This window comes from Polypterus senegalus, chromosome 2 (genome assembly GCF_016835505.1).
Source record: "Polypterus senegalus isolate Bchr_013 chromosome 2, ASM1683550v1, whole genome shotgun sequence".
Classification (NCBI taxonomy): Eukaryota; Metazoa; Chordata; class Cladistia; order Polypteriformes; family Polypteridae; genus Polypterus; species Polypterus senegalus.
This window is the reverse complement of record NC_053155.1, coordinates 288,701,201-288,718,281: the sequence shown is the minus strand read 5'-3', so window position 1 is coordinate 288,718,281 and position 17,081 is coordinate 288,701,201. Positions and strand designations below refer to the sequence as shown.

At 37.8% G+C, this 17,081-nt stretch overlaps 1 protein-coding gene across 1 annotated transcript in view; it reads right to left on the bottom strand.

The window, feature by feature from the left end:
- The window catches only part of LOC120523980 (beta-1,3-glucosyltransferase-like), a 452,278-nt gene that overhangs the window by 141,334 nt on the left and 293,863 nt on the right, over nucleotides 1-17,081 (bottom strand). Inside the window, exon 7 of the mRNA XM_039745736.1 lies at nucleotides 1,675-1,811. Coding sequence (XP_039601670.1) covers nucleotides 1,675-1,811 — 137 coding nt within the window. The remainder of the gene's footprint in view (nucleotides 1-1,674; nucleotides 1,812-17,081) is intronic.

Here is a 17,081-nt window from a genome sequence, read left to right as displayed (position 1 = left end):
TCATAACAGTGACAAAACAATTACATTGACAATCATGTTACGTTATTTTTAAAACGTTTCCTTTTCTTTTTCATAACTTCTTTAACACACTACTTCTCCGCTGCGAAGCGCGGGTATTTTTCTAGTGTAATATATTCATCCATTAAATCTAACACCCTAGAGACCTTATTATCTTTGGATGCAGAAAAAATGACTTCATATGGTTAAATGGGACTACCTATTCAACACATTGCACAAATTTGGGTATGGCCCAAACATATCTGCAAGGATCAAACTACTTTATACAAGTCCAGAAACCTGGAGGATGTGCTTGTGCAAAATAATTCAAGGCTTGCAGGTGGGTAGCCTTTCATTTCAGGGGCAAAAAAGTTCTCTGTCCAAATATTTATGGACCTAACTGTAGATAGCTAAATTTTAAATTCATATAGGTTAAAAAAATAGCTGTTATCTGAATCCAGATCACAAAATATTTCCTTTTAGTCTTTAGTTCTGTGTTAGGTTTTGTTGATTTAAGACGACACAGGATGGTCTGGTTTGACTTTTAAAAGAAGTAGTCTTTTAATTTATTCTCACGCTAGTATTGTATGTAGATCATTAAATCAAGTTCAAACCTTAAGTTAAAAATATTACACCTTTAACGGAAAATGACTTATTAGCCATAATAGTGCCAAATTTTTAGAGCTTTCATGCTGTCCAAAACCAGCTGGAATGAAATGAAAAGCATGGATGTAGCAATATAAAACATAGCTGTGGGCAATGGCAGAATTTTTAACTTAGTTTTATTTTTTCCTTTTCTCACATTCACCATTAATACTTTTTGCAGAAACAAAATATATCTACAATAATAAAGTATATCTACAAAAACAGGAATGAGAAACTGAGGAATAATAATAAATACAGTTGTCTACTATTTCTGAATGCAACCTATATAAAACATAAAAGTCATTCAAATTATCAATATTTAAAGGTGAATTGTTCAAAAAGAGGCAACATTTTTTTAAATTAAATTAGAAATATTCATGGACACATCTTTAATTTAAAGAATTCATCATAGAATTGAGATAAAACTTTTACACGTAATTCTTAATAATGTTTAAAAAAAAAACAGCCAAACATCATATGATTCTTACAACATCAGATGTCTTGCAGGTTAACAGGTTCCTGTTAAAAGTGTTATTTGCAGGATTTATTTTCCCAAAAATTCTGATAATTAAACTCTGCTCTTTTCAAAATCACTCATCTACAGGACAATACTGAAGATTGAGGATAATTGACAAATTAGCCAGCGTTCATTGCAAAGAAAAGTATCTGCATTATCAAGTTACATTTAAGGCTGTTGATGAATGGATTTGAAATTATAAATATGGGTGGCTGGCAAGTATTGTTCTTTTCTGGCTCTGTTTCAAAGAAAACTGGCTGTTTTTTAAAGTTTACTAGTAACTAAAACTTCAGAATCATACATAGCCTATGGTCTTCCCATGTACAAATGGAGAATCTGCACTAAATTTGAAGAAGATACTGTAGGCTCAACAGTGTGTATTTGCATACTGGACAAAGAGACACATACAAACACACATATTAGTTTTATATATTACCAATATAAAAATATTAACAATTTAATATGGTAAAAAAGGAATGTGGTCTGGCATTAAAAAATGGTATAGTTTGACATACCTTTTAACAAGAGTCATACTTAATGCCCATCCTGCTGCAAAATCCGGATACATAAATGCTGATGGGTCATCAGAAAAGGCATAATGATGTATTATTGTTGCTTCTTCATCATGTAATGCTTTTCCAAGAAACCACTCCTATACCAAAGGGGAGAAAATCATGTTTAGACAGACAGACAGACAGTTTGTTGCCTCAAATATAAGAAATTTAGAATAGGATTCTCAACAGCAGTTTATTATGTGTGACGCGCCATTTGTTGAAATGAAAAATTAAATGTATTACAAAATACATTCTAATTGATGGTTCATTGAAAACATTAATGATGAATCCACCTAATGCAGTCTAACTGTTGAATAGACAGAAATTGTTTATATTATATACATTTGATACCTTCAAAAATATCTATTAAGACAGAAAACTAGGAGAAATTTGTAAACAAATAAGGGTTTTTCTGTCTTAAAATAACTGTAGAATAGTTTGTTTACTGCACTACACCAAGGGTGTCCAATTCAAAACCTGAAGGGCCAATGTGGCTTCAGGTTGTCATTCTAACCCTTGTCTTAATCAGTGACCAGCTTTCACTACTGATTAAATTGTTTTACCTTTATTTTAAAAGCCCTGTTTTTAAGGTTTCAGCTCAAAGAATTGATTATTTTCTTCATTAAATGACAGCCAAATAGAAATGAGATGTGAAACAAGCCAACAGATGACAAGCTAAATTGGGGCTTCAAACTCCAGCCAATTTCACTCCAACCAGTTTCATAATGAGAAGCAATTTCTCTTACTTAGATTCATGGCTTGTTGCTGCTCTCATTCTGCCACAGCAGACATTTTAAAAACTGATTGTTTTTTCTAAGAACACTGTCAGAATGTTTTGGTGACCTGAGAAGATCAACCTTACTAAGACCTTCACCTTTCTTTATTTTCTGATACTGTGTGATGGGCACAGGTGAGCTAGTAATGTGGTGGCTCATTTTGTGTCTCATTATTGTTTTGCTACAATTAAGGAAAAACTAAACAAATAAGGAGTCTGACTCAAGTTAATTAAAGCTAAGGCAAAAGTTAATTAGCTACAAAAACTGGTCACTAATTGAGAAGATGGTTAGAATGAAAACCCGCCGCCACTGCTGCTCCCCAGGACCAGATACATCCCTGCACCTGACTGTAAAAGTACACAGATACCAGGTTAGTCTCTGTCTCTGAGTCTGAGCAAATCAAGCAGCCAGTCTGGAATCCATTTCCTAAAATATGCAAACCACTATGACTATGTAATTTGTAGACAAAAATGTGAAATGCACCAGTTTGAATATCTGTAATGTATGTCAAGATCACTAAAAATAACAAGTCCACTTAAAAATTATTATGTTTGTAATTAATTGGAAGTATGTCTGAAGTGATACAGTATATATCATATCATATATGGAAGCAAAGGTCTGTGATACAGTTTACACGTATACAGGAACATCGCAATGGCATCTGAAGGAAAGACACACAGTCACTGATTTACACACATATAAGTTCCACTGGACACACGTTTAACTGGGACACTGTGAAAGTAAAATTCAGGGCCAATACTAACAGTGCCAGGGAGTTGTCTGAATCATGGCTCTCTAATGAAAACGCCAATAACAGACACTTGGACTTGAACACAGCATATGCAAACTTAAAAAGAAGAATATCTAAACAGTAAATAAAAAGACTTTATGACCAACACCTTCTGAACCTCACCTTGCTAATCCACCTCCAACACCATTACAACCTCCCCCTCCATCCCCACCCTTCACCAGCTATATATTGCCTTTGATTCCTTTATGTCTAATCATTTTCCTCTGATGATGACACCTGGCAGGTTGTCAAAAACACTATAATAATAAGAATAAAAAAACTATTTTAAAATACATGACACATTTTCTCCCTTTGTGGATCTCTAGCTATATACTCATGTATATATATACTGTATAGCAAAATACCCACGCAGCGAAGTAGTGTGTTAAAGAAGTAATGAAAAAGAAAAGGAAACATTTTAAAAATAATTTAACATGATCGTCAATGTAATTGTTTTGTCGCTGTTATGAGTGTTGCTGTCATATATATATATATATATATATATATATATATATATATATATATATATATATATATATATATATATATATATATATATATATAGAAAATACCGTTTCAGCTTACGAAGTACTGCTTTTAAATTTTTATTAAGAAGAAAAGTAAACCTTTTTAAACTGAGGGAAACTATACCAATAATTATTTGTTAAGGATCTCTTTGTATACCATGTTGTCAGTTCGGCACTCCGGTTGTAATATGACCAAGCTGGCCATGTGAAAAGCAATGTTGCCTCAAATCACAGGCAACCTTTTGTAGGGTCTGTCCCTGAGACTTATTAATTGTCATCGCGAAAATTGAAGGCATTTAAATTGAAATGGGAGATCAGAGGGTATAATGGGGATGTGAGGAATAAAAACTCTCCCCTGAGCAACTGCCAGTAAAAATAGTTGCCTCAATTAGGTTGTTTTGCAGACATGTGACCTAAAGTCTCCTGCTGTTACAAAGTTTCGGTGGCTGTAAGTTTTTCAGTAACATTATTGGTGCCCCAACTTTCAAAATCAGATTATGCTCAGGAGTGCCTGGAGGATTCAGGGTGTAGAGAAACTCTAGAAACAGTGTGTCTATTAACTTGTGGATTTTTCTGTGAGTATTTGGCTGCAGCGTCACAAAGTTGTTTCCGCAAGACCGTGTTAGCTGCGGAGCTCATCTTGGAGCGAAATGAAGTGAATGAAATGAGGTGAATGGGAGTGGAGATGATGATGTGACTCCCCCACCTGCCTTAACTCTCAATACCTCCACAAACACAGCCTCTCGGATCTCAACTCTCCTTCATATAAATCAGTAAAGGAGAGAGGACTAAACACTAAGGAAAAAGAACGGGAAGACCGCGTCAGCTGCGGAGCTCAGCTCGGAGCGAAATGAAGTGAATGAAATGAGGTTAATGGGAGGGGAGATGATGACGTGACTCCCCCCCCCCACCTGCCTTAACTCTCCATCCCTCCACAAACACAGTCTCTCTGATCCCAACTCTCCTATATGTAAATCAAAAGTTCAGATAAAGGACTGGGGAACGTGTGGGGATTGTGTGTGTCTGGGTGTCTAATTTATATGTGTATATACAGTAGTTGTAATATATGTTAAGTACATGTGAATATATTTGCGCTGTGTATAAATAAGATATTCTTTCTGTTTCTTTACCTTGCTTTCTTTCTTTCCTGCTTTCTTGTCGGCAGCGTCTCTATGAAGTTGTGGATTTGCCTGCGAAAATTTTATTGACAGCATGTCTATTAACTAGTGGATTTTTCTGCGAGTATTTAGCGACAGCGCGACAAACTTGTTTCCGTCTAGCCGCATCAGAAAATGTACCACGACGAACCTTGGACGTCAGCGCTAGAGGCGAAGCCTCTTGCGTTGCGCCACAGCGTGTGGTTTGTTTATTTGACAGTATGTACATCGGGGTAATTACATTCAAGGCATTTGTAGTCTGAATCACAATCTGACTGTATGGGTGGTTACCTACCAGGTAACGCTTGTGGTTGGTCAGCAAATCGGCTAACATCCATCTCTTGCGTTGCGCCACGGCGTGTAGTTCGTTTATTTGACAGTATGTAGATCAGGGTATATATATATATATATATATATATATATATACAGTGATCCCTTGCTGTATCGCGCTTTGACTTTCGCGGTTTTGCTCTATCGCGGATTTTATATGTAAGCATATGTAAATGTATATTGCGGATTTTTTGCTGATTCGCGGATTTCTGCGGACAATGGGTCTTTTAATTTATGGTACATGCTTCCTCAGTTTGTTTGCCCAGTTGATTTCATACAAGGGACGCTATTGGCGGATGGCTTAGAAGCTACCCAATCAGAGCACGTATTACATATTAACTAAAACTACTCAATGCTATAAGATATGCCTCCTGCGCGGTGCTCGATTGCTTGCTTGTCTCTGCCTCTATCTCACCCTCTCTGACATTCTCTGCCTGGCGGAGGGTGTGAGCAGAGGTGCTGTTTGCACAGAAGCTGTTTGCCTAGTAGATACGGACGCTCCTCTAAGAAATGCCGCTTTATCGAGGTGCGTCCAAAAGCACACTTATTGATTTTTGATTGTTTGCTTTAATCTCGCTCTCTCTCTCTCTCTGACGTTCTCTGCGCTTGACAGAGGAGATGTGAGCAGAGGGGCTTTTTGCACAGAGGCTGTTTGCTTAGAAGATACGGACGCTCCTGTAAAAATGCTGAAAGGCTACCTTCGCATTGATCCCTTCATTGCCGCTGCTTTATTGCGGTGCTTGCATACTTAAAAGCGCAACAGCCCTATTGATTTTTCATTGTTTACTTTACTCTCTCTCTGACATTCTCCGCTCCTTACGCGCACTTTGAAGAGGAAGATATGTCTGCATTCTTTTAATTGTGAGAAAGAACTGTCATCTCTGTCTTGTCATGGAGCACAGTTTAAACTTTTGACTAAAGGGTGTTATTTCATGTCTAGAGGGCTCTAATAATGTTAAAAAACGTATTTAGAAGGTCGTAAACAGGTTTTCTATGCTCTAACTGCGAAAATATTAGATTTATAAATAAAGAATCCTACTTTGTGGAAATTCATTTATCTGTCTGGAGCGGATTAACCGCGATAAACAAGGGTTTACTGTATAACTGTGCGGAGAATATTTATAAACAGTGTGGGAGAGTTTCTAAGGGCTTAAAATATATAAAAATAATCATACAAACATATGGTCTCTACTTCGCGGATTTTCACCTATCGCGGGGGGTTCTGGAACGCAACCCCCGCGATCGAGGAGGGATTACTGTATATATGTCAAAATACCTCAACCGTTGTAAAGATAACAGGTTTCATTCATCGATTCCTTTCTTACTGCATCAATAAACAGCTCATCTTCCTCTTTATTTGAGACATCACACACCGCATCCACGGGTTTTTTTAACACTGTCTTCCTTTAGGTGGACATTGACTTTTTCCACCGTGTGCTTTGTTTCCGCACTAGCTGCACTTATGAAAATGCTCATATGCGTCACTCGCTTCATATTCTTTTGCTGCCTTCTCAATTGTGTACTGCGTTTTTTGTTCAGCGCCCTTTGGAGCTGTTGCTTTTTGTCTGCGTACTGCGATCACAGTCAGTTCACGTGAGCCGCTCGGACTACATGCATCGAAGGTTCTCAGCTGTGCTTGTGCTATCTCGTGCGATGTCCACAGCTTTATTTAATGTTAGCTAAGACCTGGCACTTAAAAGTTTCTCTCGCAGTTTCGCTGAGTTTGTGCCAAACACCACCCTGACCATCTCAGCTTTGTCTACTTAAAAATTTCTCTCGCAGTTTCGCTGAGTTTGTGCCAAACACGACCCTGACCATTTCATCTCCGTCTGCATAAGCACAGTCCTTCACCTGTGAATATTTAGCGGCAGAATGTTTCTATTGGATTGACACTGACGGACAGCCTTATATGGGCAGGCACTCAATTACGTGGGAGGCGTGACGATGAGAGACGCAACTCCGCCTCACACGGCGACCGAGCTGCAGGCTATGGCCGGTATATATGTACATAAGTAGGTCCTAGTTATGATTATGATTGTTACGTGTAGAATTTCGAAATGAAACCTGCATAATGTTTGTAAGTAAGCTGTAAGGAATGAGCCTGACAAATTTCAGCCTTCTACCTACAAGGGAAGTTGGAGAATTAGTGATGAGTCAGTGAGTGAGTGAGTGAGTGAGTGAGTGAGTCAGTCAGTCAGTCAGTCAGTCAGTCAGTCAGTCAGTCAGTGAGGGATTTGCCTTTAATTAGTATAAATATACAGTGCATCCGGAAAGTATTCACAGCGCAACACTTTTTACACATTTTGTTATGTTACAGCCTTATTCCAAAATGGATTAAATTCATTTTTTTCCTCAGAATTCTACACACAACACCCCATAATGACAACGTGAAAAAAGTTTACTTGAGGTTTTTGCAAATTTATTAAAAATAAAAAAAATTGAGAAAGCACATGTGCATAAGTATTCACAGCCTTTGCCATGAAGCCCCAAATTGAGCTCCGGTGCATCCTGTTTCCCCTGATCATCCTTGAGATGTTTCTGCAGCTTAATTGGAGTCCACCTGTGGTAAATTCAGTTGATTGGACATGATTTGGAAAGGCACACACCTGTCTATATAAGGTCCCACAGTTGACAGTTCATGTCAGAGTACAAACCAAGCATGAAGTCAAAGGAATTGTCTGTAGACCTCCGAGACAGGATTGTCTCGAGGCACAAATCTGGGGAAGGTTACAGAAAACATTCTGCTGCTTTGAAGGTCCCAATGAGCACAGTAGCCTTCATCATCCGTAAGTGGAAGAAGTTCTAAACCACCAGGACTCTTCCTAGAGCTGGCCGGCCATCTAAACTGAGCAATCAGGGGAGAAGGGCCTTAGTCAGGGAGGTGACCAAGAACCCGATGGTCACTCTGTCAAGAGCTCCAGAAGTCCTCTGTGGAAAGAGGAGAACCTTCCAGAAGGACAACCATCTCTGCAGCAATCCACCAATCAGGCCTGTATGGTAGACTGGTCAGATGTAAGCCACTCCTTAGTAAAAGGCACATGGCAGCCCACCTGGAGTTTGCTAAAAGTAACCTGAATGACTCTCAGACCATGAGAAACAAAATTCTCTGGTCAGATGAGACAAAGATTGAACTCTTTGGTGTGAATGCCAGGCGTCACGCTTTAGGAAACCAGGCACCGGTCATCACCAGGCCAATACTATCCCTACAGTGAAGCATGGTGGTGGCAGCATCATGCTGTGGGGATGTTTTTCAGTGGCAGGAACTGGGAGACTAGTCAGCATAAAGGGAAAGGTGACTGCAGCAATGTACAGAGACATCCTGGATAAAAACCTGCTCCAGAGCGCTCTTGACCTCACACTGGGGCAACGGTTCATCTTTCAGCAAGACAACGACCCTAAGCACACAGCCAAGATATCAAAGGAGTGGCTTCAGGACAACTCTGTGAATGTCCTTGACTGGCCCAGCTAGAGCCCAGACTTGAATCCGATTGAACATCTCTGGAGAGATCTTAAAATGGCTGTGCACCGACGATTCCCATCCAACCCGATGGAGCTTGAGAGGTACTGCAAAGAGGAATGGGCGAAACTGGCCAAGGATAGGTGTGCCAAGTTTGTGGCATCATATTCAAAACGACTTGAGGCTGTAATTGCTGCCAAAGGTGCATCGACAAAGTATTGAGCAAAAGCTGTGAATGCTTATGTACATGTGATCTCTCAGTTCTTTTATTTTTAATAAATTTGCAAAAACCTCAAGCAAACTTTTTCACGTTGTCATTATGGGGTGTTGCGTGTAGAATTCTGAGGAAAAAAATGAATTTAATCCATTTTGGAATAAGGCTGTAACAACAAAATGTGGAAAAAGTGATGCGCTGTAAATACTTTCTGGATGCACTATATATATACTAGCAAAATACCCATGCTTCGCAGCGGAGACGTAGTGTGTTAAAGAAGTTATGAGAAAGAAAAGGAAACATTTTAAAAATAACGTAACATGATTGTCAATGTAATTGTTTTGTCACTGTTATGAGTGTTGCTGTCATCAAGGATTTGATTATCATTATTTCTTTCAATCAGGTTTGTATTTGGAGGACGTGTTGTGTTCAAGTCACATTCCTTGTTTGTCAACCGTAGTAAAGATTACAGGTTTCATTCATCGAAGTGTTCACGACCCAAATCGCTACTTATGAATCTAAGATGTTTAACAGGCATTCCCGGTATTAAGTTGTGGATTTGCCTGTGAATATTTAGCTGCAGCGTCTCTATGAACCTGGATTTGTCTGCGAGTATTTAGCGGCAGCATCTCTATGAACTTGTGGATTTGCCTGTGAGTATTTAGTGACAGCGTGTCTATTAACTTGTGGGTTTTTCTGCAAGTATTTAGCGACAGTGTGTCTATTAACTTGTGGATTTTTCTGCGAGTATTTGACAGCAGCGTCACGAAGTTGTTTCCGTCTAGCTGCATCAGAAAATGTACCACGACGTCTCACACGCCTCTTTTTTACTGTTTTCTCACAGCTTGGATTGCTGCTGTCATAATCGGTGTGAGTTTCATGGTTTGTTTCAGTTACGTTAGTATTTGCAGGACTTGTGTTGAAGTGACATTTGGCATCTGTCAAGTGTTGTAAGCATACAACCGGCTTCATTAATAACTTCGCATCCAGCTTTTGAGAGTTCAAACATTCATAAACATCAGAGTGTCCACTACTGAAATCGTCACCTTTGAATCTAAGATGTTTAAGAGGCATTGGCGGTTCTCCAAAGGTGTAAAATATTTGGCCATTTCGGTACACTTGAAAGCGACAACCGAACAATTCAGCAGCAGCCATCAACTCACATGCAGAAGCATAGGTGAAGGGCTTAAGCATTTCACTCTTATAGTGCTCCTGTTTAGTATAATTATCTCCTATACCGTCATCAGTCCACACCTTGAACCTGTCCCAGTCATTCAATAAATAAGACACAATGTTCCTCCGGATATCAAGATTGAGCCTCATATGGCTGTGCAATATGTAACACAGAGAATGTAAAAGGCAGGCGGCAACTCCACGGCATGGAAACCCCTCGGTTTGATCGATGGTGATCACCTCGATAGACATGTTAATGGGGGTACGGTTGGAATGGTAAAAGAAATGGGTACCTGAACAATGTATACTAAGTCTAAAATACCTACACAATAACTAAAAGCGTAATAAACAAACAATAAAACAGCAGAGAAGCCATGGATTAAATAAAAAGGCTGCAGTTATCAGCACAATAAAACAGTGGAGAAGCCGTCGATTAAATAAAAAGGCTGCAGTTATCAGCAAGGAGACATGAATACCGTGGCAAAGCAAGGAAGAGAATGAAGAGACCGGCGCGACAGACGGCCTTATATGGGCAGCAGCCAATTACGTGGAAGGCGTGGGGATGGAGGACGCAATATAGGCAGGCAGCCAAATACGTGGGAGGCGTGGTGATGGTGGACGCAACTCCGCCTCACACGGCGACCGAGCTGCAGGCTATGGACATATATATATATACGTAAGTAGGATTCAGTTATGACCGTTACGCGTAGAATTTCGAAATGAAACCTGCTTAAATTTTGTAAGTAGCCTATAAGGAATGAGTCTGCCAAATTTCAGCCTTCTACCTACACGGGAAGTTGGAGAATTAGTGATGAGTGAGTCAGTGAGGGCTTTGTCTTCAATTAGTGTATATATATAAACCTTACAAATACCACTATCCCAAAATCCAACTGAAAAATTAAAATTAATACAATGCTATGTGCAAGTCTGAAACACTAGGCTGTGTTTCCTTGGCAAAACTAATGCCTGGAGTTAAACCTCACCTTCAGACCCTCGATAATCAATGCATAATCCAGTGACTAAAAAATTATTTACAGGCCTGTACACCCTTGCAAAATGAAATTCTACATTTTCTTTAAAATAAATTAACAATATATAAAATATACTGCAAATCTTTTGTTGAATATCTACTGTACAGTCACCTAATCATAATGATGTGTGAAACATTAGAGTTAACCAAGAGTAATTTAGAAACTTTGAAGGTTATTGTGCAAAGATTAACCTTCTCTGTTCACAACATATGGTCAATTTTCTTTCTACTGATGTTTATGAGGTGTTGGAGCCTACTAAGCCAAATGTAGCACTTCAACAGATCACAGTTCATTAAAATAACCCACATGTAATGATGTAAATTTGTACAAGTAATAACCACTTTTAAAACTTTGCTTTTATTTCAATAAATGTTTACTTGCAAAGATTTTTCAGCCATAAAATGTAAGCAAAACATGAAGCTAGTGCAGGAATATTCAGTCAAAAGTAACTCCATCCATCCATCCATTTTCTCAAACTTTTTATCCAAGGCAGGGTTGAGGGAAGCTGGAGCCTATCCCAGCAGGCATCGGGTATAAGACAGGAACAATCCCTAAATAAGATGCCAGTCAATCACAGGGTGAACACACACACACGCACAGGGGACAATATCACAAAGCCAGTCCAACCAGTTTACATGTCTTTGAACTGTTGAAAACTGAGTACCCAGAGGAAATCACCTCATTATTTTAAATAACAGAATCGTACCTATTGTGATGGAGTCGCTTGCTGGAAAGAGGCTTACAAAAACATGAGCATCACCAAAACTATGGAGGACAGAAGGAAGCCTGTCAGAAAATTTCTAGAGAGTTAGAATGCCCTTAGCAGGCAGAGAGAAAGTGGAGCATGCCAGTGTGGAAAGGTAAAGGTTGCTAAAAAGCATTTGACAGCGGCACCACTTCAGGAAAGAGAAAAGGCCAGTCTGGGTGGACACTTTCTATGCTATTTGATGAATTTGGCAAACATTTGCATGTGAGAAATGCTTGAATGACATTTAAAGAATGTAAAATGTAAAAGTTTCTGTGCTATCACCAAGAACCAAAATTTTCAATATTTTTGATATGTTGATTGCCTAAAGCAAGTGTTATGTGATTAGGTCCCTGGTGAGTTTGAACTGACACATTGAACATCTGTACGCTGCCGCAAGCTTGAGCCTTGACTGTGAGTGCTTTGAAATTCTAGCCTACATATTTAAATTCAATAATCCTGATGGCCGTGGTTCATCTACAGTCAGCCAGTATGAAGTAACTTGTGTGGTTCTTAGGATGTAACCCTTGAGTCAGTAAAACACCCAGAGCAGCAATAAATGAAAATCCTCCTACCATAAAAAAATTAGCAAGGCAGAAAGAAGAAACATGATTTCCCAACAGGACCACTTCTAGTCTTTATTGAAATCCTAAGCAGCACCGTTTAGCTATTTTGGGACCATACCCTAGTTCACTCTTCTTTATTGTATGTGTTTTTTCCATTCACTGTGTGACCATAAGTTATTGCTTAACTCTCTTGTGCCTAGAAACAGCCCTACTTCTCTAGGAAAAAGGGAAAACAACTGCCTACGGATGTTTTTGTAAATCCAGTTGGTAGAACAGAATGTCATTAGCAATATGGACGTACAACACCAATCTATAGCTGTTTTAGCACAGCATTTTTGGTTAGCTAAAATGGTCTGGAAATGTGCATACCTGAGAAAATAAAGATGAAAAAGAAATTAAAAACTGGAGTGGGTTTAGTTCCCCCTTCCAGTAACCTCAACACACTGAAGCTACTGGCTGGCTAGTAAAGCTTTGGTTGGATGTACAGCAAACGACCTAGCTTAAAACCTTCATAAAGCCGTTCTACAATGTTACAACAGACTCTTAAATGCCTAATGAGTAAAACCTTTTTCTGGGAAATGTATCCTTACACTGTTTATCTGTATTATCAACAAGTGTACCTGATTTTAGTGTTTAACACTTATAAATCCGTCAAAGGAGCTGGCAGACAGTTATGAAATGTGAACCAAAATTAAGTGAGTTAGAGAATGTTTACTTCATAATCTTGGTGCTGGACTGCATTCTATATACACAGCATTAAACTTGAACTTGACTTGAGTTTTGATGCTAGCTTTATCTGCCTTGAGTACTTTCTTCTTAAAAAGAAAAGAAAGGCTCTTCTTTATCGCCCTTATCAGAACTACTTACAAACATCAACCAAGTGAACCTCTGCCCTGTAGCAAAAAGTAGAGCTATGATGAAAAAGTGATATGCATTGGTAGCTGGAAATGCTGACTGCCAACAAAATAAATATAGCCGAGGGCCCGGTATGTATTGTAAATTTTAGGACCAGATATTATATGGATAGGAGCTGTTGTTTTAGGAAGCAACAAGAAATGGAATAGTTGATATTATTGTGTGTGTTAGATGGCATTTTTTAGAGCAGAGAAAATCTTTTTTTTTTAGCTTACTCTAATGAAAACTGTCTGTCTGCCCCTTCTGGCTTCAATTGCGTCTTCCAGTTTAATTTCAGAAAATGGAAAAAATACATCTCCAGAAATAAAGTACTTAATAATGCCTGAAAAATCATCCCCATCAGAAACAGAAATGGTAGTCTCATATGTCAAAATGGGCTTACCATTTGATACATCTAAATTTTCCAGCAGCATAAGCAGCAAGTAGTGTCTACAGTTTTTTATCTTTACTTCATGTGCCCTATATCACCACATATCCAGGATTATTCTGTGGGTATAGGGTTTACATTTTCATTTATCTGTCTTTCCTGTTATGTGTCTCTTTTTATTGCCAGTTTGATGCAGCTCGTTATCATGTACAGTATACTGGCTTTAACTTTAAACACCAATGCAGTCTGACATGGTAAGCGAGAAACATTAGACACATGTACAAAAAGGCACAGCCTGAGATTTTCAAATGCAATCAAAGTATAATTGCAACAACAGTTTCCTATTAGTAAATGCAACTTTGAGAGCGAATGACTAGGAACAGAAGACAAGAACAAAGCTTAAGTTCTAAAATGGTGGAGACTCACAAAATATATATATATTTCTTATGAAAGAGGGGCTTTGTGCTTTCTGATATTTGTGATATGAATCAATACACAGGAGAATATTCAACTTTAAATTGGCAATATAAGGTAAGTTTTAAGGATTTTCTGTCAAGTTTCTTCTGGTACACAATATCAATTGTAAGCAGCTAGTGGAGAAGTGCTGCAGCTTATAGTATCATATATTTAAAATATGTGTCTAAATACAACATATTTACAAATTTCAGATAATAAAACCAAAGTGAAAAAAGAAAGTGTGGTGTAGTGGTTCAGGCTTTGGACTTCAAAACCTGAGGTTGTGGGGTCAAATCCCACTACTGACACTGTGTGATCCTGAGCAAGTCATTTGACCTGCCTGTGCCTCCAGTTGGAAAACCAAAACAAATGTAACCAACTGTATCATAAATAAGTAAATGTAAGTGTTATTAATTTAAAAATTATCTTCCTATATATTGCGGTGGGCTGGCACCCTGCCCAGGGTTTGTTTCCTGCCTTGCACCCCTGTGTTGGCTGGGACTGGATCCGGCAGACCCCCGTGACCCTGTAGTTAGGATATAGTGGGTTGGATAATGGATGGATGGATGGATTTTCCTATATATATAAAACAGTACAAACTATACCTTTGCATAGTTTTAAGAATGGTTAATTTGGTCATTTACTAGTGAAGGACTAATTATCCAGAAGAAGTAAAACCTCAATTATTAAACCCTGCTTTTATAAGAAACCTACAAAAAAAATGAAAACATAACATATTTATTAGAAGTCTTTTCCAAATAAAATACATTGTTCAAACCTAATGTGTGTATAAGTCCTGACACTTCCCTTGCGCACAAACGTTCTACAGTTTTGTTCTTCTTTGTGGTATTTGTAGACCTTCATTGATCCCTTACAGTTTACATTTTATGGGCTTGGGGTTGGGGGGCAAAAGTTCCCAATTTATTCCCTTTGTACTTTTTGTAATTTGCAAGCAGCCAATGTCAGCTTGTGATTTTGGGTTCCTCGTGTAGTTAAGGGTAGGTTGTGGAAGGGAACAGAACAGGTTTCTGAGCCTAGTGATTTTTGGATGAATGGGTCAATGAGCTTTTTAACTGTCACAACAGCTTATTTCTTTAATTATTTTATCATTCATTGTGTTTTAACTTGACCTTTTTCTCTTTTATAATGACTATGGCTAAACTAAATTGAATTCAGGTTTGTTAAGTTTGACTTGATTGTATCTAATGATTTTTCCCTGTTGTAAAAGTTAGTCTTGGTTAAATTGAATGTTATTTTCTTCAAATAAAATCTATAAAAAATTAAACAAAAAGAAAAGAAGATGACATAAAATGGGAGATCTTTATAGATCAGTAAAATTCACATGTATATTACATGTGTACTGACTGCAAATGGCAGCAATTCTTGTTAATAATAGAATCAGAAGATATGGCAAAGTCTGGGAATGCAAGCTAAAGTTCTAACCATTTGAACAAGAATCTAATAAACTAAGCCCAGAACTTAAGGCTAAAAAATGATAATGCAAGAAGGGAAGTGAAAAAATTGAAAGCCTGAAAACCAAAAGTAACTACGCCAATACAAGAGATGTAAATCATAGTTATAGACAGAAAAGGTTTTGTAACCAAAGAGACATTCAAATTAACAAACAAAATGCTTAGCCCTTTTTTGTGAATTGAAACTTGGACATGACACAGATGTCACCCCTAAGAACCACACAGCAGTGATCAACACTAAAGTCCCAAAAAGACAGGGCTCACAGGGAAAAATAATATGAAAAAACAATACAAGAAAGGATGCAGTGAAACAAAAAATAAACGTGACCATTGGATTTTGAGGTCTCAAAATTCTGTAAAATGATATTCATAATTATACATATTTAGAGCCCCAGAAACCATTAAGAAAAATTAAAAGTAAGAGTTAAATCATGAAAACATCCTTCTTATTAATACATGGATGCATACACATACACAACATAATTTACAGCAAGACAGACACATTGGGTTAGCCAAACTAAAATGGTTCTTTCCACTATTCTTTAAATATACTTTTCAGTGATTAGTGAATCATCTTGAGACTCAAGATGACTTTAAGAGTGTCAAGTGAACAGCTATAAAATACATCAGGATGCCCCAAGCTATATTATCAATTAGGAAACAAAAAAGGTATATCTATTAATACATGGTAAAGAAAAACAGGTGTAATGCCAGAATAACATTTGATACTGAAGAAGTTTGCAAAAAAGTGAATATACAGTAATTATAGAAAAAGCAATAGACCTACAAGACTAGATCTCATGCTATGATTCCAATTAAGATTTATGCCCACAAGTCATATTCTAAATGAGAAGTCATTTTGTACATTTTCCAAATAAAGGATTAAAAACTGTATATAATTATTAAAATTATTCTGCAATGAGGTAATCAGGAGTGTGGAACACATTTTTCTGAAACTACCATTTTAAATAACAGCCCTGAAATGGTTTATAGATCTCAGGGGAGTTGATATGACAAACAGCGCAATGCGAGGAACAACAGCTGCTGTGCTGTTAACTTTCAACTGTGTGCGACTCAGGCAGCAGCATCTGATAAACGTTAAACCACCATAAAGACGACAAAAAAGTATCTCAACCACCACTCTCTAGTAGGCCAGTTATCTTGAAATATGATTTAGAGAAGCTCAAACACATAATCATTGCTGCAAATATTGAAAATATTTTAAGAGCAGTATAATATATGCTAGAAAGTTTAATAAACCTAGGGAATAATTTTGTTGACTGCTAATTTCTGTTTTTCAGTAAAATTGGGAGGAGGGGCAGAATCATTCTATTTGTCTCTCAAAGAGCTACTGAGCTTTAAAGTAAGTTTAGTACAAATAAAAAATTAAAA